This window comes from Callithrix jacchus, chromosome 1 (genome assembly GCF_049354715.1).
Source record: "Callithrix jacchus isolate 240 chromosome 1, calJac240_pri, whole genome shotgun sequence".
NCBI lineage: Eukaryota > Metazoa > Chordata > Mammalia > Primates > Cebidae > Callithrix > Callithrix jacchus.
The window spans coordinates 112,414,424-112,439,678 of NC_133502.1; the positions used below are offsets into that span (position 1 = coordinate 112,414,424).

The following is a 25,255-nucleotide window of genomic DNA, read 5'->3' on the forward strand; positions in this document are numbered from 1 at the left end:
ACTGCTTAGGAAAATTTACAATTATTTTATTTTACAATGTTTCTAGCCTAGAAAAGCAACCAAGCAGTTACTGTTTTCAATACTCTAACGTTATACTAAGAGTAATAATTACTTATGTCCTCTTAATTTGCTAAGTATTAACCTAGGTATTTCACATATATACATCTAGAGAGAGCTCTACCATTTACAAAAAGCCTTTTGAAATGTGTGCATTGTTATGTTCACTTTACAAATGATGAAACTAAGGCTCAGAGAGATTAAATAACTTGCTTAAGGTCCTATAACTTAAACCCATATCTGCCTGATTCTGAAGTCCAAGCTCTTGGAACCACATCACTACCTTTTAAAAAGTGTGGCTCAAGCCTGTAATCCCAGCACTTTGGGAGGCCGAGGCGGGTGGATCACGAGGTCAACAGATCGAGACCATCTTGGTAAACATGGTGAAACCCCGTCTCTACTAAAATTACAAAAAAATTAGCTGGGCACGGTGGTGCGTGCCTGTAATCCCAGCTGCTCGGGAGGCTGAGGCAGGAGAATTGCCTGAACCCAGGAGGCGGAGATTGCGGTGAGCCGATATCGCGCCATTGCACTCCAGCCTGGGTAACAAGAGCGAAACTCCGTCTCAACAACAACAAAAAAAAAAGTACATCACACAAATTTAACCTGACACAGGCTGTAAAAACTTCTAGAAGATACATCTCACCTTTATACATAAAATTATTTGAATAACATAGGAACAAGAAATTTATCACTGCTAAGCCAAAGTATACACCTATTATTACCATTATCTACTGTTACATAACCATGTTTTTGTTTTTGTTTTGTCATGGCTTTGAGATATAATTTACATACTGTACAATCCTTGTGTTTCATTTCTAACAAAAGATACATAACTTATATATGTTATAGGTTACATTTAACATGCATAAAATTATATTTTATCCTATAGCAACTGTTAAGTGAGTCAACTCTATTCTATAAGTAGAACACTAATGCAGAAAAATTACCACTATCTAGAACAAAAAGTATTAAGCATGTGCATAAATTTCCCAATATATATAAGGTCATATGTATATACACATATATATACACACACACACATACATATATATATATATATATATATATATACGACCTTCAAATTTGTCATGAAAATTTTAGTCACATATAAACCTACGTGATGAACAGTATAGTTTTACCAAAAATATTCTGTGCTTTAAACCAGCAAAATGATTATACACATAAATAGCTAAATTTCTACATCTGAGGTATTTATATCTTAGAAGGGAAATTGCTTACTAGAAGAGTAGGAAGATAAGAGATTATATATGTGCATGTGCACATAAGGAATATGGAACCTAGGCTCATGACTAATTCTTGTTTCTTCTTAATGGTATGATGAATCATAGTATTAAGAAAAAAATTTAAAGAAAAGTAATTTTAATTGCATATGTTAATCTAGATAGGCCCCTTTCTTGTTAAATGTGTTTTAAACTACACAAAGGACCCAAGTTAAAAATGAGCAACACCTTACAAGTTAATTTTTCTCAAATAACCACCTCACCATGTATGTACCTAGGCAACAATGCTGCATGATCTGCACATGTAACCCAGAACCTGAAGTACAATAAAAAAAGATAAAAGTGCTTATTTAAGCCATGAAAACAAAACTAACAAACTGATACACAAGAAAATTGAAAAAATAACTTTCTTTTAGAAAAAGTGGACTTAAAAATAGGTACACTTTTCCCTTTAATAAGGCATGTACACCTTGGAAGGTTTTTCTCAAAGAAATGTTATAAGATAGCACAAAGTGCTTATTCTAAGCCATGAACACAAAACTATTAAAATGATACACTATAAAATTGAACAAAAAGTAATTTTCATCTAGAAAAAGTGAATTTAAAATAGAAAATAAGTAGATGTATAACCAACATTCTTCTACTTCTCAACTATTTGGCTTCAAAAAATGAAATGGTGAGAGTGGAAGTAAATGTTTCCTAAGCTAAAGAGAGAAGAAAGAGGAAAGGTATGATGGTAGGGAGAATATACTCTTTGTGAAAGAATTAACTGAAAAAGTGTTCAAAGACCAGGGAGCACCAGGAATTCTGAATTCCTCACTGGGAGTTACAGAAGAAAAACGACAGTTGTAGAGTTACCACGGGCAGTATGACTGCTGCCTGGATTAGCATGTGGTAGTGTGGTGGGGAATGCAGACGGACTAGCAGTACTGTGGCACAGAAGACCTTACTTAGGTCTAGGTAGATGAGGCATAGGACAGGGAGACTGTGTAGCTGGGATGTTATTTCAAGATATTTGTTAGCTGTATTTGCGTCTCTGCTAAATTATAATATTAATCTTAGTAAAAAAGAGTTTTTAAAAGATTAGAATGGTTTTACTTTTTATTTTTATTACTAATCTTAGGAATTTAATCCAAAATGGAGAAATATATACTGAACTAGAAGACTGTACACAGGAAAGGAAACTTAAATATTATGATCAGAGAATAGACTTCTGTCATATAACTCTGCCTTACCCACTAATCTGTTTTGAAATGTCTGTGATGTTTTAATGTTATATGCTTTGTGGTCTTCTTCTCTTTATTTATATATTTTCAGCTTGGGGTAGTGGTGGTATAGTATTTCATTCATAATTTGAATATGCTTATTGAATCATTCTGCATTTGGAAAATAAACCCAGAAGTTTGTTATTTTCATAACACAAATTACAGGAAAGTAAAGATTGATAAAATGCTTTGTCTGGCAGATACATATAAGTATAATGACCACAACAAAGGGCACCCCTACATCCTGCCCTGGAGAATGTTACTCAAGTTTTTATGTTGCTCAAAAGCATGCAGAGGTTTTAAAAAGTTTAAAAGAATGACTCTTTTGGGATTGCTGTTTGAGGTAAGGTGCTTTAATTACTGACAGTAAAAGGGAAACTCACACTGTTTTATGTATCATCTTCTTTGGCCAAAACATGGTGCTTATAACCCCAATCAAATTAAAATAATAACACTGTTCCTTTCTACTTAGTGATAGTCTGAGTTTCACAGTATACAATGAAATTAATGTAAAGAGAAGAAAAGTTATCTAAAACAAATTAGAGAGAACAATCTGCCTTATCTTGGGTCTAATATAAAAATCTATTTTAAAAAACCAAACAAATATTTACTGAACTTTAAATTAGGTCATTAACTAAAAGCGACTAATAGCTTTTCTCATAGATCAACTTTAGTTATATACACAGACGGGAAAAAACAAAGAACAATGATCATATTTCATCTAGGATGAAATTATTAAAGTTGAAAGGAAACTCAGAGGGCATTTAATTTATAGAAAAAAATGGTCTAAAGTTATACAGGGAAGTACAGTTGACCCTCTGTATCCAACCACAGACAGAAAATATTTGGAAGAAAAAAAATGAATGGTTGTGTCTACACTGAACACATACAGACTTTTCTTTCTTGTCATTATTCCCTAGACAAATACAGTATAACTACTATTTATGTCACATTTACATTGTCGTATATAAGTAATACAGAGATGATTTAAGTCTACATGAGGATGTATGTAGGTTAAACATAAAGACTACATCATTTTATATAAGGCACTGAACATATATGGATTTTTGTTTGAAGGTAGGGTCCTGGAACCAATCTCCCAATGATACTGAGAGACAAGTATAGTTGCAGACAGAAGCAGCCGTTAGACTAGAATGCTACACTCTAAATACTAACATCTACTCTCCTTCCACTATACAACGCTATATCTCTTGGACCCCACACAGACAATTCCTAAAGGAGAAATAGATTATATTGTATAAGTACCTATATTTACATGTAGGTATCTCTGTAATGTAGAATCAGTATCTCTAAAACTTATTTTAACTTTTAAAATTACAATAATAATTAAAATTATAATGACCGAGAGTGAAGTAGAACAAAAGCGAAATAGCAAGTTCTTCTATCTTCAAAAACAAAGAGAGAATATGAATGTAATAAGAATCAGAAAGGCTCTTAAGACTCTTTCTCTATACTGTCTAATACAGAAACAATAAAAATGGCAGATAGATAATTTAGTAAAAGGTCATTTGTGGAGCAAGAGCTAGGACTTTCGCTAATAAAAATATATTTAATAAGCTTTATGCATCTAATTTGAGTTCTAACTCTCCTTTATAAACAAACATGTGAATACAGGGATAAATTAACTGTTTCCATGTTAGAATTTTCACCATTTTCATAGGTAAAAAGTACTTTCCAAGAGAATCTCAATGCATTATATGAATTTAACAATTCAAATATTTACTGAAAGTCACTTTTAAAAAAGAGGCAAGTAGTATTTTTCGTTTATGAATCAACAAAAGTATGAATTTCAAGCATACAAAATGGAACCAAAGGCATACAATGTAGTTTAAATTTGAAACTTACCTTTCATGCTTTCTCATCCAATGTCCACTGCAGCTGCAGATTGCCAGCTCCCTTTCCATGAGATGCCCCAACTACCAAACACTGGAGGTTTTATAACCCCATAGGGATTGCTCCAAAAGAGCTGGTCTATAATCACAAGGTAAGTCCTTCATTATATTATGGAGTTTTATAAGTTTTTGAGTATAAAAGATCAGTAACTTAAGGAATCATAAAGGAAAAGATACTTAAACAAAACTTACAAAACTACACAATACTGTAAAAAGAAAAGCTGCATCTCTATGTATGTGAAATGGGTGGGGAGGGAAACTTACCTCACAACTAAAGAACAACTCCATTCTGCTGCTGTAATCTGGGATGGGTATGACAGCACCAGCATAACACTGGCTGGGGAGTGGCAGGAAGAGGGAGCTGGCAATCTACTGATGCTGGGGACACTGGATACCTAAAAAGGAAGAAACAGGAGGGACATAAATTCTAGATTAAATATCTCATTACCACAATTACATTTTGCACATTTTAATTTAGATGCTTTGTACATCAAACTTAGGTGAAAGTCACTTGTTTATACAAGCAATACAAGTATTTACATAGATTTTCTTGTAATACTTTATCTAAACAAAACAAGTATTGGCAGTCATATGAAGAAAAAATTAAAATCATATAAAAATATACAAAGAATGCTTTTTTAAATTGAGATATTATTGTGGAGATAAAATTTTTATTAAGAACAGTACAAAAACATGACTTATATAACAAAAATGAATGCTATTTTCCTATATGCTTTTATTTACAAATATGTTGTTAGATCACTGACACATGAAGCACAAAACAAATTCTTGTCACAGACATAAATCCTGTGGTAGAGAGATTAAGTATCAATATAATATGCTTTTCTTTTCTTTCCTTTTTTTTTGTTTTTTGTTTTTTGTTTGAGACAGGGTCTTGTTCTGTTACCCAGGCTAGAGTACAGTGGTGCAGTGTCAGCTCCCTGAAACCTCCACCTCCTGGTTTCAAGCAATTCTCCTACCTCAGTCTCTCCAGTAGCTGGGATTAAAGACGCCTGCCACCATGCCTGACTAATTTTGAATTTTTGTATTTTTCCGTAGAGATTAGGTTTCACCATGTTAACCAGGCCGGTCTTGAATTCCTAACCTCAAGCAACCCACCTGCCTTTGCTCCCAAAGTACTGGAATTATAGGCATGAGCCACGGTGCCCTGCCACATTATGCTTTTTAATTAAAATGCATAATTTTTAGAAAAGCCAGATAGATCCCTTTTAGAAAAGCCAAATTGATCCCTACAAAAAGAAGTCTTTATGACTGAATTGGCTGGGCACTAAAAGATGTCTCATTTAAAATCACTAGCTATATCCGAAAGTATAATCTAAACTCGCATGTATGAAAACAGTACAAATATAATGAACTGCAACTAAGTTTTTTAATAAACCAATCTGACATTTTCCTTAGTCTAAGTACTATTAAATGAAAAGGTAATACTATATTCATTAAGTATTTACTTATTTTTCTTATTGCTTACCTAACTACTACCATATTAACATATTCCTGCATAGTCATAGTTTTGGGGGTAAAACATCATATTAATCTTGTTGGTATACAGTCTCTTGAAAAAGTGCTATTTTGACAGTATAATCCATATAAATGTGAAAAAAGTTAAAAATCATTTTAACACTGACAGAGGTTCTAACGTAAACGATTATGTATGCTATTATTTTCTCTTGAGATACTCTTACCAATTTTTACTTAAGACTCATAGAAAAGGAACATATTTGTACTTTAAAGGCATCCCACACTGAATATATTGAATAGTATATCCAATATTTCCATTATATTTCTAAATTAGCATTTAAATAGAAAGCACGAAGGCAAACTACAACAATAACAATAATGATAACATTGCAAGTTTCTCTGTCTTCCAGCTTTGTAGAGAAAAACTGGGTGACAGATAACTTTCTTGGTAAGGTAGTTCACTATCACTGGGGAAGAAAATCTAACAACATACATTTAAGAGATGATGTGCTACGAATTTCATTTACAAAGAAGAAACCTGGACTAGAAATTAACCACTGGTTGAGTAATTGAATTTGACTGTTTTCAATAAATTGATGTTAGCAAACAAATTGATAAAATTTTAACAGATCCACACATGCTATCGGAAAGATGGGTTCTCAAACAATTCACAGTACAATCTAAACCACAAAGTTATGATATGTTTATTTGGCATGAGGGGCATACAAAGTTCCACATAAGTGAAATTAAGATTGGAAATATTTTAAAAGCAGAGACAGCATCCTACTTACTTTTATTTTGTCATTATTTTCTCACAATGCCTAACACAAAAAAGGCCCACAGTAAATGTTCCACTACATAAGTACATTTCTCATGTAACTGAGGTTTCTTCCTTAGATACAAAAGATTTAAAAATTGATTAAAATGTTCCTAAAATATGTCTTTCAAATTTTCTGATAAAGAATATAATCTAACGATTGATGACTTGGCTTATCATTATAAACAAGTTAGTTAGTTTTAAACTCCCTAAGACTTGCTTTTGTTTTTCAATTGTCTTTTAAAAAATTATTCATTGGCCGGCACGGTGGCTCATGCCTATAGTACCAGCACTTTGGGAGGCTGAGGCAGGTAGACTGCTTAAGCCCAAGAGTTTGAGACTAGTTTGGGAAACATGGCAAAACCCCATCTCTATAAAATATACAAAAATTAGCTGGCCATGGTAGTGTGCACCTGTAGACCCAGCTACTTGGAAGGCGGAGGTGGAAGGACTGCTTGACCCTGGGAGGTGGAGGTTGCAGTGAGCTAAAATCACACAATCGCACTTGCCAAAATCACACTATCACACTCCTGCCTGGGCGACAGAGTCTCAAAAAATAGATCCATCAATAAAGTATTTATCAGTGTTTCATGCTGTCAGTAAATATGCCTTAAATACCTCGTCCTATTTAAAAGCAGCTGCTACTACTTGTTAGAATCACATCTTACATTAAAGAACTGGTTCCCCATAAGGTCTATTTTAAAGTACTGTAACATCCACATGTGTACTCTGTGCCCTCTATTTAGAATCCTTTTTTCTCCCTGCTGGATTCTGGGTTAATTTTCCTTCAATACATAATGTACATATATTTTTTCTTTCCTACAGAGTCTGGTAAGATGCGAAGCAAGTTTTATTGATTTCAGTCCGTTGAGTTTTGACATAATTTTCCAACTCACAAAAGGCACTGAACTAAAAGTCTTTCCAAAGATTTTGATATCTTCTATAATACAAAAACTCAGAATGATGTAAAGCTCATTTTTTTACCCTAATTTCCATAGATTTAAACTCAACTTTCCAGAACTGTGGAATGTAGTAAAGAAACTGTTAAACAGAAGACAATACAAATTTATTGGGACTTTGAAAAATGCCTGTCATTTAAAATGTTATTATATTTGAATAGGGTATGTGATATGTAATTCAAAGGGGTTTAAAGTAAATTACAAAAGACACACTAGCTTGTAATCCCAGCATTTTGGGATGCCGAGGCGGGTGGATCACCTGAGGTCAGGAGTTCGAGCCTAGCATGGCCAACATGGTGAAACCCACTCTCTACCAAAAATACAAAAATTAGCTGGGCATGGTGGAGCACGCATGTAATCCCAGCTACTTGTGAGGCTGAGGCAGGAGAATCGCTTGAACTCTGGAGGCAGAGGTTGCAGTGAGCTGAGATCACACCACTGCACTCCAGCCTGGACAAAAGAACAAGACATTCACAAATTTCATCAAGTATAAGTCTTAATTAGAAGTATATTATATAATAGAATACTCTCTCTATGATGGGATCTGTTATTATGATTTCACTGATTTCTACCTAACTTTCAAAACATCAACTTGTTTTATCTGCATAGTAAGTTGTCAGAAGTGGACAGAATGAAAGAATACGGAGGGCCCTTGGCAAATACAGGCTTAGACCAAGGTTTTACAACCTCAGTGCAACTGACATTTGGGACAAGACAGTTCTTTGTTGTGAAGAAATGTCTGTGCATTGCAGGATCATTACAATGCAGGATGTTCAGCTGCACTGTTGGCTTCTGTCCATTAAATGCCAGTGCCACTTCTCTAAATATGACAATCAATGTCTCTTAGGGAAGGGCAGCAAACTCACTCCTGACTGATAATCACTGGCTTAACACAGAACTCTGTGACCAAAAAACTGAGGGGTCAGCATCTCTGATCTAAGCTTCTAACTTCTCTAATATTCAGCCTAGCCAATGGACACCCTTTGGTTAGGTAAGAGAAGTACTGTTATTGTATTCTGGATTTACATTATTTTAACAACATAAGATTAATTTTATCCATTACTTGAAATTTCTTTACAATTCTTTTTAACATAACTTTGTACATATTGCAATCATTACATACATATTATTTTATGTGTTCTTTTTATTTTATTTTTATTTTTTTGAGACAGAATCTAGCTCTGTCGTCCAGCCTGGAGTGCAGTGGTGTGCACTCAAGTGCAGTAGTGCAATCTTGGCTCACTGCTGCCTCCACCTCCTGGGTTCAAGCAATTCACCTGCCTCAGCTTCCTGAGTAGCTGGGATTACAGTCACGCACCACCATGGCCTGGATTTTAGTAGAGATGAGGTTCACCATGTTGGCCAGGCTGGTCTTGAACTCCTTACCTCGTGATCCGCTCCCTTTGGCCTCCCAAAGTGCTGGCATTAGGCGTGAGCCACCATTCCTGGCCTATTGTGGTATGTTCTTAAAACTTAATATTTCACAAATATATCCATGTTGTAACAATGAACTACCAATTTTAGTAGCTATATAACAGTGTGTTAACATTGTTAGTCATCTCCCTATGGCTGGACATATGGATTGTTTCTAAATTTCCACTATTGGGGTGATCTGCTAAATACATCATTGTGTATATTACTTTTGGAGGTAGGGAGTAGAAATGGGGAGAGCAAAAGTTTAATTCCAAATAGCATCACAGGATTAAAGTGCACAGGCAGTTGTGCTCAATATGTATAGCCTTCCTCACATACTGATTATAAATAAAATCTGTCTTAGAACCTGTTCAATGTTGAGGGATTTATCTGTTAAAAGATGTATTAGAAAAGATATGGTCTTATATTTAAAATTTACCTATCAGTATTTCAATTATCATCATATAATACAGACGAGCACTTTTCCCTTATAAGTAACATTTTTATTGCAAAATTTTCACTTTTCCTTATACCCAATATCTACAAGCGTCTTTCCTTAATTGAAGAAGACTGAAACTTCTTTGAAAATCAGAACTATGATACAGAACATGAGGGAAAAGGGGATTATATGAAATACTCAGAAATATAAGCTTGGCAAAATATTCCAATTTTTATTATTTAGAAAGCAATATTGTCTAACAAATTGCAAGTACAATAAGAGCAGGTAAATTTATCAATATCTTAGCTCTATCTTTCAGAAAAATGAATAGATTTCCTAGACTAAAAAATATATATTTTTCAAATAATTAAGCAAAATGCAAAATTTATCTCTTAAAAACACAAAAATAAAAACAAAGTTTTGCGATTTCTTCTTTAGATCATGAAATAATGCTATGATCTGAATAACGATGAGAAAGACAAAATTAAAGAACTCTGTCAAACTACATATTTATCTCAACCAGAGACCTCACTTCTAACAAATCTCAGGTAGATAATTAAGTTCAGTACCACAGGATCTAAAGGATGATCAGGACTTTCTGGACTAAACCCCTAAATAAAGTGATAGGATCAAGTGAACTGAGCATAAATTTCAGAAAATTTCTTTTCACATAATTAACCATACACAAAATTAGTTGTTCTGCAAGAATGAGTAAACAATTTAAATTTTAAAACACTAGGTCTTCCAGTACAATGAGTAATTCAATGACAAACCCTCTGAAAGTTTAAAAAAGATTTGTTATGTAAACATAAGGCTGCTCTAAAAAATGAAGTTTATTAATTAAAAAACAAACCAAAAACTTTTAAAATGGAATATTCACCTGAGTGAATAAATGGGATCATTCTTCCTCGTGGCTTTTGTACTTTGGTAGGAAAAACTACCTGAAAAGGTCTGGCAGAGAAGCCTCCTGAAGCACCTAGGTGTTTATATTTCATGAATCCATGATAATCCTCTATCACATGTGTAATTTATATCTTAAGTGATGACATTTATGACAAAGAAATATTTATAATGGAATGTCTTTTTTGTTACTGGAGCCTTTTTATGGATATGAATGTTGCTAATAAAAGAATTGTTTTGACTCCAAATACTTAGTTTTAACAGTGATACACTCTTATGAAGATCAGTATTAATATTTCACTTATCTGACAATAGTAAAAGAAGGCCACAAGACAATCAGTCAAAATAGTTGTCACTATTACCAAGTTTATAAACCTCATCATTAAGAAAATCCTCCAGGTCTTCACCATGAACCCAATTCTAGTAAGTATGGTTACCTGCTTTCTTAATCCACAATGTATCAGCTAGAGCAAGTATATGGACATACACAATAAATAACAGGTGACAGACAGCTTGGCAATGAAGAAAAGACAGAACAGAAGCAAAAATAGAAACAAACAAAATCCTTCAAAATATATTAACATAAAAGCCTTTAGGGAAATGTTTAATCAGAGCTACTAATACCAACAGATTTTCAGAGTACAATATTGGTATTCATAATGATGACCCTCAAGTCATCAAAAAAAAGTTAAATTGTGTTCAGTATAGTACAAGGAGTCAGGGAACTTTGTCAATTAAAATAAGTTTTAGTATCAAAGGTTTAAGTTTCAGTTATCTAGAATTTCAGTTAAGTGTAATACCTTATTCTCAAATGATTCCAGTAGAACTGGTAGTAAATATTAACATAAACATTCAGTAAAGTTAATTCCTAGCACAATCTATCACACTCAATATTAGCTTCTGTAAAAAATAAGAAATAATAGAAGCAAACTTTTATTGTCTATTTGCTTTATGCTGTGTGGTCATTTCATTGGTTAAAATAACCCACTGATCTAAAGGATCTTTTTTTTTTAGATAGAGTCTCACTCTATCACCCAGGCTGGAGTGCTGTGGTATGATCTCAGCTCACCGCAACCTCCACCTCCAGGGCTTAAGCGATTCTCCCCTGCTTCAGCCTCCCAAGTAGCTGGGATTAGAGGTGAATACCACCACATCCAGCTTACTTTTTGTATTTTTAGTAGAGAAGGGGTTTCACTGTATTTGTCAGGATAGTCTCAATCTCTTGACCTCATGATTTGCCAGCCTTGGCCTCCCAAACTGCTGGGATTACAGGCATGAGCCACTGCACCCAGCCTAAACAATCTTTTAAACAGTTTAAATTAAGGAGAAAGAGCTCTTATGTTGGTAATCTCAATAAGATTATCCCTGCTAAGTACAGTTCCAAAAATTTTTACATTTTAAAGAGTGGAAAACATATTTTAAAACTAATATGCACACATCAGGGGGCATGAACAAGTTAAAAGTTTAGAGATACAAACTGAATCAACTAAATCCTAGGGTAATCTAGAATTTTCTGATAAACATGCCCTCAAGGAATACAATGTCAAATATTGGTAGTTTATGTTAACTTCTTTTTTTTGAATCAGGCTCTGGCTCTGTTGCCCAGGATGGAGTGTAGTGGCATGAACACAGCTCACTGCAGCCTTGACCTCCTGGGAACAAGTGATCCTCCCACCTCAGCCTCCTGAGTAGCTGGGAGTATAGGCATGTACCACCACACAAGGCTCATTTATTTTTTGTAGAGATGGGGTCTGGCTATGTTGTCCATGTTGGTTTCAAACTCCTGGGCTCAAGAAATCCTCCCATCTCAGCCTCCCAAAGTGTTTAGATTACAGGCCTGAGCCACCATGCCTGGCTGTGGTTTTTATTTTCTTTTACTTTTCTTCTACACAGGACCAATGGAAATGAGGTAAATGGCTTTACAGAAACCTCTAGAATGCTTGCAAAAGTCTTTTTCTCCTATAATATATGCCATAAATACATAAATCAACTATGCTTAAAACTATGCATTAAAAAAACTTCTAATTTACCATATGGGAATAAATAAAAGTAAGTTATGTTTAACTGTAGCATAAAAAACTGGCAAATTTATTTAACAGAATTCTGTTTAGAATGAAATATGGACACCTCCCTAAAAACAAGCAACTTCTGCAAAAAACAGTAACACTCTGATATTTAAAAAAAACTATTCCTTCCTATTAAAGAACAGAATTAGTCTTTCCTGAGCATAAAACATCAAAAAAATAATAATAATAAACCTCTGGCTTTTTTTTTTTTAACAAAAAAACACTTATATAGCATAAATGCTTGAGGAATATATCACAGCAGTAAATTTTAATGAAACACCTGGTCTTCCACATCAAGAGACTGCCCATATACCTAAAGTGTAAATGTATAAAAATGTAAGAGTCGAAACCATTTTTAATGGAAATATTTCTAAAATACGCAGTTTTCCACATTCTCAGGTTATATATTGAACATCATGTTTTCTTGCTAATTGATGACTTATCATTATGAACATTTATTCTCTCTCTTAAATTACCATGATACTCTCAGGGTTATCTATCACACATGAGACTTCTGAAATGCTTAAGGCTGTTTCACCCTAGTATTAAGTAACTTCAGAAGGTTGTACTTTTATGGTACTGCAATCTCTTCCTTTCAGAGTGCTAGCAATAAGTCTTTCCTAACAACATATAAAATGATTAACACAAATCTGCTGATATCAAACTTGCTGAATCACTAACCATATTTTATATATCTTAACAGGTTCTGAGCAAAGATCTAAAAGTGGCTTCATGATATTCCTAAGGCACAAAACAAAGGGTTTAAAAAAATGATCAATTTTCTTCAGTGTTTAAAGCCTTTCCTATTTATTTATTGGTATGTAACTGTATTTAAAAATCTGTGCATAGCCCAACTATAAATGCTAGCTAAATAGGTGTTATTGATTTAATAAACAGCACAATTGTTTTACCAAGTATTGGGTGAATAAATATAATGCCTTTAAACTCTAGTCTCGCAACAATTAAAATATTAGAAAATGAAAGCAAAGATTAATTATAATTTAGAGGATACAGTGAAAGTTAAAAAACTTTCAGTAGATAAAGGTTCTTTAAAAAGTCATACTGTTTAAGTATGTATCAAAATTATCTGGGGCAGTATTAAACAATTTACATCTGTTTTTATGTTACACTTAATTAAAATGTTGTTACTAAGCAACAAACTTCCATTAAAAACATATAATTATTAAGAATATTTGCAAGGCAAACACCCAAAAAACTACCAGTCAGAATATTGGGAAATATCTAAAACTACCTGATACAAACCAGGCAAACAAAATTAACTGCTCCTGGCACGATTTCTATCTATTAAAAATAAAAACTAGACCACACAGGAGAAATAAAAGAAACAATGTTTCTATCTTTCATTGTTAATCTTAATGTAATCCAGGAAAACAAGGTTTCAAAAAGGCTTTAGAAAAAAGCAGGAATAAATTTTAATGCTGACAATAATAGATAGAACTTTTGGATCAACACCTACCGATTTTTTTCTACTGTTTTCCAGATCTTTGAGTTCATTCTCGATTTTTGTGATTAATTCCCTGAGTTCATCAAGATTAGTGCAAATAAGCTAAAATAAAACACAAAAACACAGCTTGATAACACATAATATAAAACACCCAAAATGTGGTAACAGAAGTTGTTTTAACACACACTGAATGCACAATTATTTTTCTCTGTAATAGTAAAAAGCAAGGAAAGCTCTGCAGTTTATATTTTAAAATATATTTACTTGCTATGATGTATGAACTTCAGGCTTAGTAAAAAGAAGCTGAAATATCAACACTGGTGGTTTAATCCCACATCCCCACCTTTCTGTTTGCTTTATAATTCGGGTACTTTCTTAACATTATTAACTTTCAGCCCAGAATGACAAAGATCTGGAAACTCACCCTAGATTTCACAGGTTGTCAAATCACCTTTAAGATATACTTCATTAGGCAGTCTCCCAGTAGGTGAATAAACACACTCCTGGAGAACTGTTGTTAACACCTTTGCTTTGGTTTGCTAGCTATACAATTTAACAAACCTTAGTTATTGCTGTTGGGATTGCTAAAAGGACTGCAATTCAAAGACCTAAACAAAATGAAATACACATTCTTAATATCAGTTAAGTAATATTTAATAAAACCATCTCCACAGATAGCATCTATTTCCTTTCATAATTATGTGGCTCATTTTATTTCACCTGGTAACACTGGAAAATGGTCAAAATAATTCTTAGTTATTAACAACTAAACTAGCTTGGTTTAATTACTGAAGTTTTAGTGAACTGTCAGCAACATTAACAAAAATATTAGTAACTACAGTTAATTTTTATGAAATTATATTGAATTTATCCAATTCATTCAATATACTTTTTTCCTAAAATAATTTAAGCTATATTTTAAAATTTATTGTGAAAAGAACTACATTTCTGAAACAAAACTGCAACCAAATGGAGAAAAATCTCGGATTCATGAAGTGTTTTTGTAATGTTTATGCCATATAATTTTAAAAACATACTGTACTTATAAATTACTAATTCATCATAGCTTTTATCAGCCCCATGTTTGTTACATTCATTAATTTCCATGTAAGGGGATTGTTTTTCCTAAAAGGCCCTTTCTTTTGTTAGAAGAGCAAACAAATAAAACAAAAGCAAAAGTGGGTTACAAGGTAATTCCTAGTGGCTATTGAGTGACAAAAATAAGAGACCCTTGAATTTCTTTTATTAGGTTAAACCACATGAAATTGCTGAACAAGGTAATTCCTAGTGACTGTTGAGTGACAAAAAAGACCGAGCCCCTCACATTTATTTTATTAGGTTAAACCATATGAAATTGCTGATATGCTTTTTATTTACAAAAATGGCAAGACAGTTCAACCTAACAGACTAAGAAAAAATGATCATAGATAATTGTAATTTGTATTAACAATGAAGAATATCTATATAATTTCAAACTCATGAATTGATCAAGTAGAAAAAATATGTACTTAAGTAATCCAAATTAAACAATTTGAGAGTAGAAACAATACAGTGATGTAGTAGGACAGTGTAGCTGATATTTATTAGAAACTACACATTGCAATTTGCCAAATCTACTTATGAAAGAGATGCTGATGACCAAGCAATGGACTGGCCAACCAGGCAAGTGAGTCTAGAACCAGACAATGTTTTCAACTTCTATCGTAACTATGAAGACTTGGAATAATGTTGTCCCTACAGTGGATTTTTATTAAGCATTCAGTGAGAACTAAACTTTTCACAGTTCGATCTGCTATTCTGATGACTATGTCGAATTCGCCCCAGAGCCTGCAGATGGATGGCTATACCCCTTTTCACTGAACTTGGTGTACTTGTCAAAATCAAATCATAGATTTCTTATTTGTACATATGGCAAACCTCAGAGGAATTTTTACTTGCAACTCAGCTGTCTCACTACACAAGGAGTATCAGTACATTTTGCATGCAGTTTGTAGAAACTCACAGGTACAATGAAAACATATACCCCAACAAACATGCCCTAAAACATTTTGAGATCTTTTAATTATCAGTTAGGAAGTAAACAGATATTTATGCTCCATTTAAAGGAATAGATAACACAGTTCTGAAGCCAAACCATGAATGAAATCATACAGCCTAAGAACTACATAAAACAACACTTTCAAGTGGCTTTTCCAGTTAGTAAACTGCACTAAATAAGTACTTCTCAAACTTTAATGTGCGTAAGAATTGTAAGGGGATCTTAATAAAATACAGTTTTTTGTTTAGTAGGTCTGAGGTGAGACCCTAGATTCTGCATTTCTAACAAGTATATATATATCCAGGTATAGTCTGCAGATAACATTTTTGAGTAGTAAGGTACTGTGACTATGAAATTACAAGTCAACATGTCTACTGGAACATTCTGGCGCTATGGAGCTAATGAGTATAAAAATACAAAAAGATTAATTTCCAAATAGGGAATGGCATATTGAATTAAAGGTACAATAAGATAATTGCTTCTTAAAATATTTTTAGCTATATTTATTCTAAGATTATATTAAAATGGCCTTAATAGCTATATAACAATTTATACTCTTTATATATGAATACTAATATGTTCTCTCTCTATATATATATTTAATGTATCCCTTATATATACCTAATATACAGTCAAATTAACCTTTTATAAAATTATTGAATAGAAACAATTAATTTGATTTATGCCAACTCAATGTCATATACAACTCTATTGCCTCTCTTCTGCCCCTGAAGTAAGGCATATATGTAGCCATTATATATGTAATGGCTCAACTCAACTTCATATGATGCTTTTAAAAACAAAATCAATCCCATAAATAAAGTTCGCCTTAATAAGGAGAACACAGATATCTTTTGAACAAAGCAAAACACCTTATTAAAGCCTCCTTCTCATTATCTTGCATTTGACAAACATTTGAGGCACAGGGCCTGCAGTGGTGAACACAAAGCTCCATAGCACCTCAGACTACAGTCAAGTCACATCACTAACACTCACGAGAGGAGGTTTTCAGTGTTGCCGCAGAGGTTACAAGAAGAGTTTCATCTCCCAGGAAGAACCTCTCCAAGGCTGTCACACTCCCTCAAGTAAACCTTTCATTTGATACAACCCAGGGCAGAGCTACAAAATCACAGATCTCAGAAGTGAAAGGGACTAAAAACATGTATTTTGTCCAAGCCTTAGCATAGGCTAAAGAGGCCTATCTCCAATTCACATAAAAGCTAATTAAACGAACAGAGGTAAAGTGACCTAAGATGACACACTGATAGAGGAAATCACAGAATCCAGGGCTTCTCCTAAAATAAACAAATCTAACAACTGAACCTGTATTACAGTTTTAGGATTTAGTTTATATCTAAGCTTTCACTTTTATTAAATGGTAATACTAAAAGGTCCTCTCCTCAACTCAAGCAGCAGCAATGTATGTATGTGGTGAAAGTGGGGAGGCCCTGTAGAGATCAAAAGAACTCCATGACCACATCTCAGAACAACTAGATAATATATCATTCCTTACTTTATTGATACATCAAACTAGAAATTATGTCCTTTGGATAGAAACCTCAATAGGTTTGAAAGATATTTACTTGCTCCAAAAAAGGACAGAAGGTAACATTAAGAAATACAAATAACATGGTAGATTATATTAAAAAGTAAAGCAAAGGGTAAACAATATAGAAAAGTAAAAATGAATAGGTCCAGACAAAAGGGATCACATTTACTCCCATTCTACTAAAAAGATCCTGTAATGTATTATAACAATTATCAATGAAATACTAAATGCATGGTATAAATTCAAAATTTATACTGTATTTAAACTAAAATTATAATAGCATCTGCTAAAACTATGCAGATGAGAAAATTCCTCATTTCTTATCATTACCATACTAGCAATAAGGACTATTTAAAAACCTGCAAATAAGGATATCACTTGTTATGTGAAAGGCAAATAAGTCTGACAAACAACCATGTGATTAAACACAGATGTTTTTCCCTCAATAAACTATATTTGTTTAAGGGAGAACTATATTAATTTTAAGGGAGAAGTAAAAATTCCTGCTGTTAAAAGTGAAACAGGAAGCCAAGATTAAAAACACTAATTTTAAGAGGTAGCAATTCAAAACGATATAATCAAAAGGTCTTAACAGTAAAGCCATTAAAAAAACTAATTTTAGTTTTGGTCTCAATTTGCTATGTTGAAGTACTTTAGTTCTTATCCCTTTCTCCATTGATTAGATGGAGAAATATAGATTTTTTTTTTCAGTGAGGTTTTGTTTATGTTTGAAAACAATGTAATATAAGTCTTAGCAGCTGGATTCTGAAGTTCTTCTGCAAAGGAGCCTTTAAAATCAATCATGCATATGAAACAGGAGCAAGTACATACTGTAGGAAAGATTTTTTTCATTATCAACGAAAAGCAGACTTATGGTAACTAAGGCTGTTAAATCATTTTTAAAACTTATGTTATTGAGACTTGACACATTAAGTTTTAAAAATACTTGCTGTAACTTTGTCATAATTATGTATAAAAGAGAAGTCATATTAGATTTCTCTCTTAAATGATAAATGAAAAGCCTTTCTAGAAAAAATTAACTATTAGAAAAACAGATACTCGCTTTTCAGTCTAACAGTCTTTCTTTTATTATAAAACAGATAAGGAAAAAAGAATTTTACCAATTTAACAAAGTCTTAAGTAAATGTTAAAGTTGATATAAAAGCTTAAATCACCAATATTCTACAATTACCACTAAAAAAAAAAATCCAACAATTTCCCCTACATGCTAAATGTATAATGCATCATAACAATGAAGAAGGGATAAGCATATGTTTTCATTCTGGTCAAACATAATGATGCAAATACTATTACTTGGTTTTCCACTTTTCAAATTCTTGTAGGCTTAATCATGTGCCACTTTCATTAAGACCAAATCCAAGATTTATTTCAAAGTTTTAAGCAAATAGAAAAAGTGCTAAGGGTCAATAAGATGTTTTATGCCTTTTAAATTGATTTTCCTATTCATAATTGTTTTCATCAAAAGCAACTGACCTGCTTAACTAAAGACATAGTAAAAATGGATAAAACAGTAAGCTATATTATTCAATCCTCACAACAATTCTACTAGGTACCATTATTACCCCACTGTACAAATGAGAAATGGGAATCACAGAGAGGTTAAATAACTTACCCTGTAGTTACAGAGTTAATCAGTGGTAGAGCTGCCATTCAAACCCCAGTAGGTAGCCTGGTTGTAGAAACCTTGTGTTTAACCACTATGCAGATTACTGGTACCCACCTACACCCACTGAATCAAGGTCTTTGGAGGATGAAACCAGCAATCTTCATTTTAAATAAAGGTATTACATTATTTTTACACTACCTAAAGTTTGAGAACCATTGACATAACTCTTAGGAAAAAGTGGCACACATTTGGTTAGCCCCTTTACAATATACAGTCGTCCCTCAGTATCTGGGGGGGACCAGTTCCAAGACTCATCTCTGAACCCTGTGGATACCAAAATCCAAGGATGCTTAAGACCCTGATATAAAGTGGTATAGTATCTGCATATAACACATCCTCCCATATACTTTAGGCCATCTCTCCATTACTTATAATATCTAATACAATGTAGATGTGATATAAATAGTTGGCATACCATATTGTTTAGGGAATAATGACAAGAAAAAAAAACAGTACATGTTCAGTACAGACACATTTAAAAAATATTTTCAATCCAAGGTTGGCTGAATTCAGATGCTGAATCCATAGATACAGAGGGCCGACTGTACACACCCCCACCCCACAAATCCAATCCAGCATTAGAATGGTCACAGTGTATATACTTTAAATAGGACTGGGATGATTACTTTCTACAAGTGGGGTACAGATATTAGAAGTATATATAAACATGGACTCTTCCTGAAGCAAATAGGGAGGCGAGTTCAACTTCTAGTTTTAATAAAGTCAATGAAAACCCTGTCAAACTAAAAAGTAGCTGAGGTTAAAAGATTTTTAAAAATTCATTAGGATTTAAAAAAAAAAAAACTTCACAATTTAACACTTTCATTTACCTCTGTCTAAGCATGCTTTCTGTCAATTTAAAGAAGACCGGTTCTTTGGCAAATTGGTCAGGTTTTATAAAAGGGATCTATTATCTATCCAAAAACAGGTTTATTATTCAGCAGTAAGAGATTTTAGAATGAATAATATAAAGATCTTCTGGCTAAACATTTCTATATTTTTATGCTTAATACTAGAAATGTGATACTTAAAACACCTTGGACAAAACAAAAAATATGCAAAATCTGAGGTGCTAAATATCATATCACTAGAACTTTCAAGACAGGAATAAATTCACTTTATTACGTAATGCTCTTCTTACATGTGGAAGACTTTCAAATAAAGTAACACACTACATATTATTTTGAGAGGCAAAACTACGTGTTGCATTTAATAAGAAAGTTTACTAGTGACTACTAATACTATCTCCTATTTTATTAATGTGAGTATTTGAAGCAAATGATCTATTTCCCTGTGAGATAGTTGCCAATTTTTTCTATGAGTAATGCTGTGGTATTCATATTGTAAACTAGGCATAAGAACCACTATTTTCATAAGACGATTACTCCTCTCTATCTTCTCTCTCTCTCTTTTTCCCTTCCTCTAGGTTACCTTGAGAACCAGGAAAAAGACTATTTGAAACAGCTCAATCTAGCAAAATATTTTGACCATGACCCATAGTCAAACATACATTATACAATGCATGTCCTTGTATATACACACACACCTGAAACCAAAGTTTCATGAAACAATATATGTGAGTGTACATATTCACATTGCTATATGTAGCACACTTACTATATGTAATTGTGCTGATAATTTATTTTCTAATTTTGTTAGCTTAAAAAAGAAACACTGGTCATATAATCCAGTAAAATGATTTCATACCTCACTAATGAATATCATTGCAATTTTAATAAACACTGTCTATGCAGCCTATGCTACTTAATACATGGAAAAGTCTATTCACTAAGATGGGTGTAGAGGAAACATCAACAATGGGCCAGATTTGATGTAACATCTATATTCCCTGGGCCGATGCTTTGAGGACTGAGAAAAAAATAAGTAGCAGAAATAGTAAACACAGTGTGACATTGGTGGAAACATAATAATATAATACTAAAGCATTAAAAAATGTTACAAGAAATGGTAGAAAGGCCTCTAAGTAAACAGTAAAATTGCATTTTTTTAATTGACTACTTTGGAATCAAGGTTATAAAATATGTAAAAGGATTTTGTAGAAATGTTTGCAATTCATCCTAAGAATATCATTAAAAATATTCTATTCTAGGCCGGGGGCGGTGGCTCACGCCTGTAATCCCAGCACTTTGGGAGGCCGAGGTGGGTGGATCACGAGGTCAAGAGATCAAGACCGTCCTGGTGAACATGGTGAAACACCGTCTCTACTAAAAATACAAAAAATTAGCTGGGCATGGTGGCGCGTGCCTGTAATCCCAGCTACTCAGGAGGCTGAGGCAGGAGAATTGCCTGAACCCGGGAGGCGGAGGTTGCGGTGAGCCGAGATCGCGCCATTGCACTCCAGCCTGGGTAACAAGAGCGAAACTTTGTCTTAAAAAAAAAAAAAAAAAAAAAAAAAAATTCTATTCTAAAGTACTAAAAGAAAAACATGTCTATTTTCTTTAACTGTTGATTTTAAAATGTGAAATATTTACCAGTTAGTAACTTCCATAAGAACACTCTCCAAAACAGAATTTTTACTGAAAAGTGTCTCCAGATTTTTGGATATATCTAACTATTAAACTCACATTATATATTATCAATATTTTCACAGTTATTGTCGTTTTATTTTCATCTCTACTTGAGACTCACAAATTAATTTTAACATCACTTTTATCTTTTGGCCATTAGGTATGAGTTTATAAAACTTTTAAAATCGACTGGACACATGAATTCAAATATGTTTTAAAGAAAGTGTCATTTACTGAAAAAAATACATCTTTTATAAATTAGAAAATAAAAGCATTAATTAGGGTGAGATTCTATGCTTCGTATTAGCTACAAATAAAAAATTCTTAATCAGACGGCAGTACATATAATTACTTTTCCTTTTGCAGAAATGTTTAAAGACCATTTCAATTAACCTTTACTTAATATTCTCTCTGAAGATCATATATAACTAAGAGTTGAAAGATTTGTTTTCCAAGTTACTATTTATTTCTACAGTGCCCAAATAAATGAAAACGAATTACCTAGGCAATATTACCATCTTCAAATTAGGATTTGTTCTTGGAAGAGTTTCATTCACACATTTGCTTTTATGTATATAATATTTTATATATATATATATATATACACACACACACACACACACATACATACTATACAGTATATATATATTATTTTTATTAAACTGCTTCTAGGAAACAGTAGAGATTAAGATATAAAAGAGGGTTTACACTATTAAAAGATAAAAATAGAGGTAAAATATTGTGAAATACTAGTAGATTAAATCTTGGCTACATCTGCACTTGTAGGGAGAAAAGTCATTGTCAGAAATATTTCATTACAAGTATGTGTGCTAGTTTCTTGGAATTCAGCCAAACTCTCGAGGAATAATATGAACACTGAAACAAAAAATTTAAAAATTGAGACAAAGTTGAAACATTTACCTGAAATTCTGGTACAGTAGGTGACTTTGTGACAGTTTTCCTCTTCTTTGTGATTGCTTTTTTAGAGATGGATTTTTTTCCTTTCAAGATTAAAAGAGAAAACCTTCATAATGCTGTTTATAGCACTTCATTAACAAAAAACAAATTACACAGAGCCTTGAAAGTTAAATTGTAACTAACAGATGACTGCCAGTGAGTCAAATAAAAATGATGAATCAAAACAAGCCACAGTAAAAGCAAACATTAACTACCTGTAACAGCATATTAACAAATGCTGGTTTTTTAAAAATATGAACCAAACTATTACCATCTCCAATGTGTTATACAGTATCAGAATTTATTGCAAGATCAGGCAAAAAAGTAATATTACTACTGCTTAATTAAAATCTACATTTGCCACTTAAAATGAGACTACAAAGGGATAAAACCTTACCTTTAACAATGACTTCTGCAATCAGGAACTTGCATAAGAACTACAGCTGAAGATTATGGTCTCTAGCCAACCTAATGTGACTATTCCCTTAGTAGCTTAGGTAATAAGTTTTTTCTATTCCTTTAGCTCTGCACTCACCTAATGGACTGCCTTTGGTGGTATCAATATCCAAAGTTTTAAAAGAAGATAAACATCTCCCTTCAAAGTGTACCTAGTTGTTTGTGGAATCAGAAACCACTGGGAAAAATAAACTTCTTATACTTAAAGAAAGTCCGTTCATAGTATATACTGAAATTTATCTACTTTTTGTATTTAACTTGACCAAAAAAAATACATACATGCATTTCCAAACATTTTCCTATATAGATATGATCATCTTGTAAGAAAGATATCAACTCAACTAAATTGATACCATTTCAGTTTATAATTGTGTTTTTTGTATTCCTTTTTAATCATATCACAGAACTGTAATTTATAAAAGTTTTAACTTTTGGCTCAATAAAATCCATGTATAGTATGACTGAACTGCAACTTTTGAGTTGCTGACGTTCAGGGGGGTTTAACTGTCTTATTTTAATAAGTATTGATCTGATGCCATTTGTCATTTGCTTTTAATTAAAATTAATTAAAATAACCCAACATATATTTCTTTATTTACCATTGATACTTACTTCTGTGCTTACACAGTACCTTATAACGGAAGTAAACTCCTACAAAGATAGATAAGTGGGTGGGCTGCTTAAATAAGCAATACTGAGGGAGAAGTGATTAAATTCTTGGTATCGCTATAATACAGCTAGTAATTGATTTCTAAACTGAGTACCGTAAGTATTGCTCAAGGAGACTCATGAATTTGAATGCCAAGATGTCTTTCCTCTATACACTACCTTTACCATTGTTTAAAGTTCACAAGAAAAAACTGAATGATCTTGCTGACCTACCATATGGGAAAGTTTTTTAAAAACAGTAATTTGAAGGAAATAAAATTATTCCTCAACCTCTCCCTACCAGGCCTGCTCTGATTAGCTTTAAAAAATTTTTTTTTAAATCCATTTGATTTTGTATTCATTTATAAGCACAGCAGAGGTCACCCTTGATAGTCCCATGAATTTCATCTTATTGTTACACAGGCACTACATGGAGGTACTAAACTCTCAGTTAACTCTAGCAGCTACTCTATTTGAATGGACTGAAAAGCTGAGATGATTTCTTGGTATTTCAGTTCACCATGTCATTAGGATGCTTAAATGTTATTAAGAAATTGGAGGTGATGTTATACATTGGTCATAAGCTTGAGTTTTAGAACTAAAATACCGGGGTTTGAATACCTGCTACAATCACCTACTATTATCGGTCATGTATAATAGCTACATCCATGACCTTGAACAAACCGCTTCATTACTTTGTGCAGTTTCTTCATCTGTAAAACAGGGATAATAATATTACCTACTTTGTGAGAATTAAATGGGTTACAACATGCCCAACGCTTATACTACTGTTAGGCACATGGTAGGTGATCAATAAATGTTAGCTATTGCTTTAGCTAAGTTATGGTGAGAAAACCCTAAACAGAAAATCTTTTAACCTTCTTCAAATTCTTTTTATGTACTCCATCTCAGTTCTTCGTATGCATATGTCCTCTAAATTAGTACTCTACTTTGTACCCAAATCAATGAATGTAATACTTAGAGTATTGTAAGTACCTGTTCTTATGTTTGTTCTCCTTACTATGCTGTAAATTACTGGTGACAAAAATCACATTATTCACTTTATATTTACAGAATTTAGCACACGTAAGTCCTAACAAGTGATTCCGAAACACCTACTTTTTTTCAGAAATGTCACCACTAGTATGGGGGGTAGTAAAAGGAATGTAGGTAATTGTTTACAATTCTGAGGGTCCACTAAAGTCTATTTAATAGTGAAGAAAACATTGATGATGATTTTAAATAATTTAAATAACTGCCAAAGAGTTTCAACATGACCTAGTAGTGGTAGTAAGAAGATTAACATTTATTGAGAACCTACTATGTGTCAGATGTTTAGTAAAGTGATCTGTACAAATTATCTTATTTAATTCTC

General features: G+C 32.9%; 1 protein-coding gene across 2 annotated transcripts in view; it reads right to left on the minus strand.

Annotated features, from left to right (window-relative positions):
• BRD10 (bromodomain containing 10) overlaps positions 1-25,255 on the minus strand; it is a 78,358-nt gene that overhangs the window by 10,440 nt on the left and 42,663 nt on the right. Inside the window, exons 4-5 of one of the 2 annotated variants that reach the window (XM_054256017.2) lie at positions 22,741-22,820; positions 14,030-14,119 (exon numbers count right to left, since the gene is read on the minus strand). In XM_054256017.2, coding sequence (XP_054111992.1) covers positions 14,030-14,119; positions 22,741-22,820 — 170 coding nt within the window. The remainder of the gene's footprint in view (positions 1-14,029; positions 14,120-22,740; positions 22,821-25,255) is intronic. The other variant, XM_054256022.2, reaches the window with a different exon arrangement.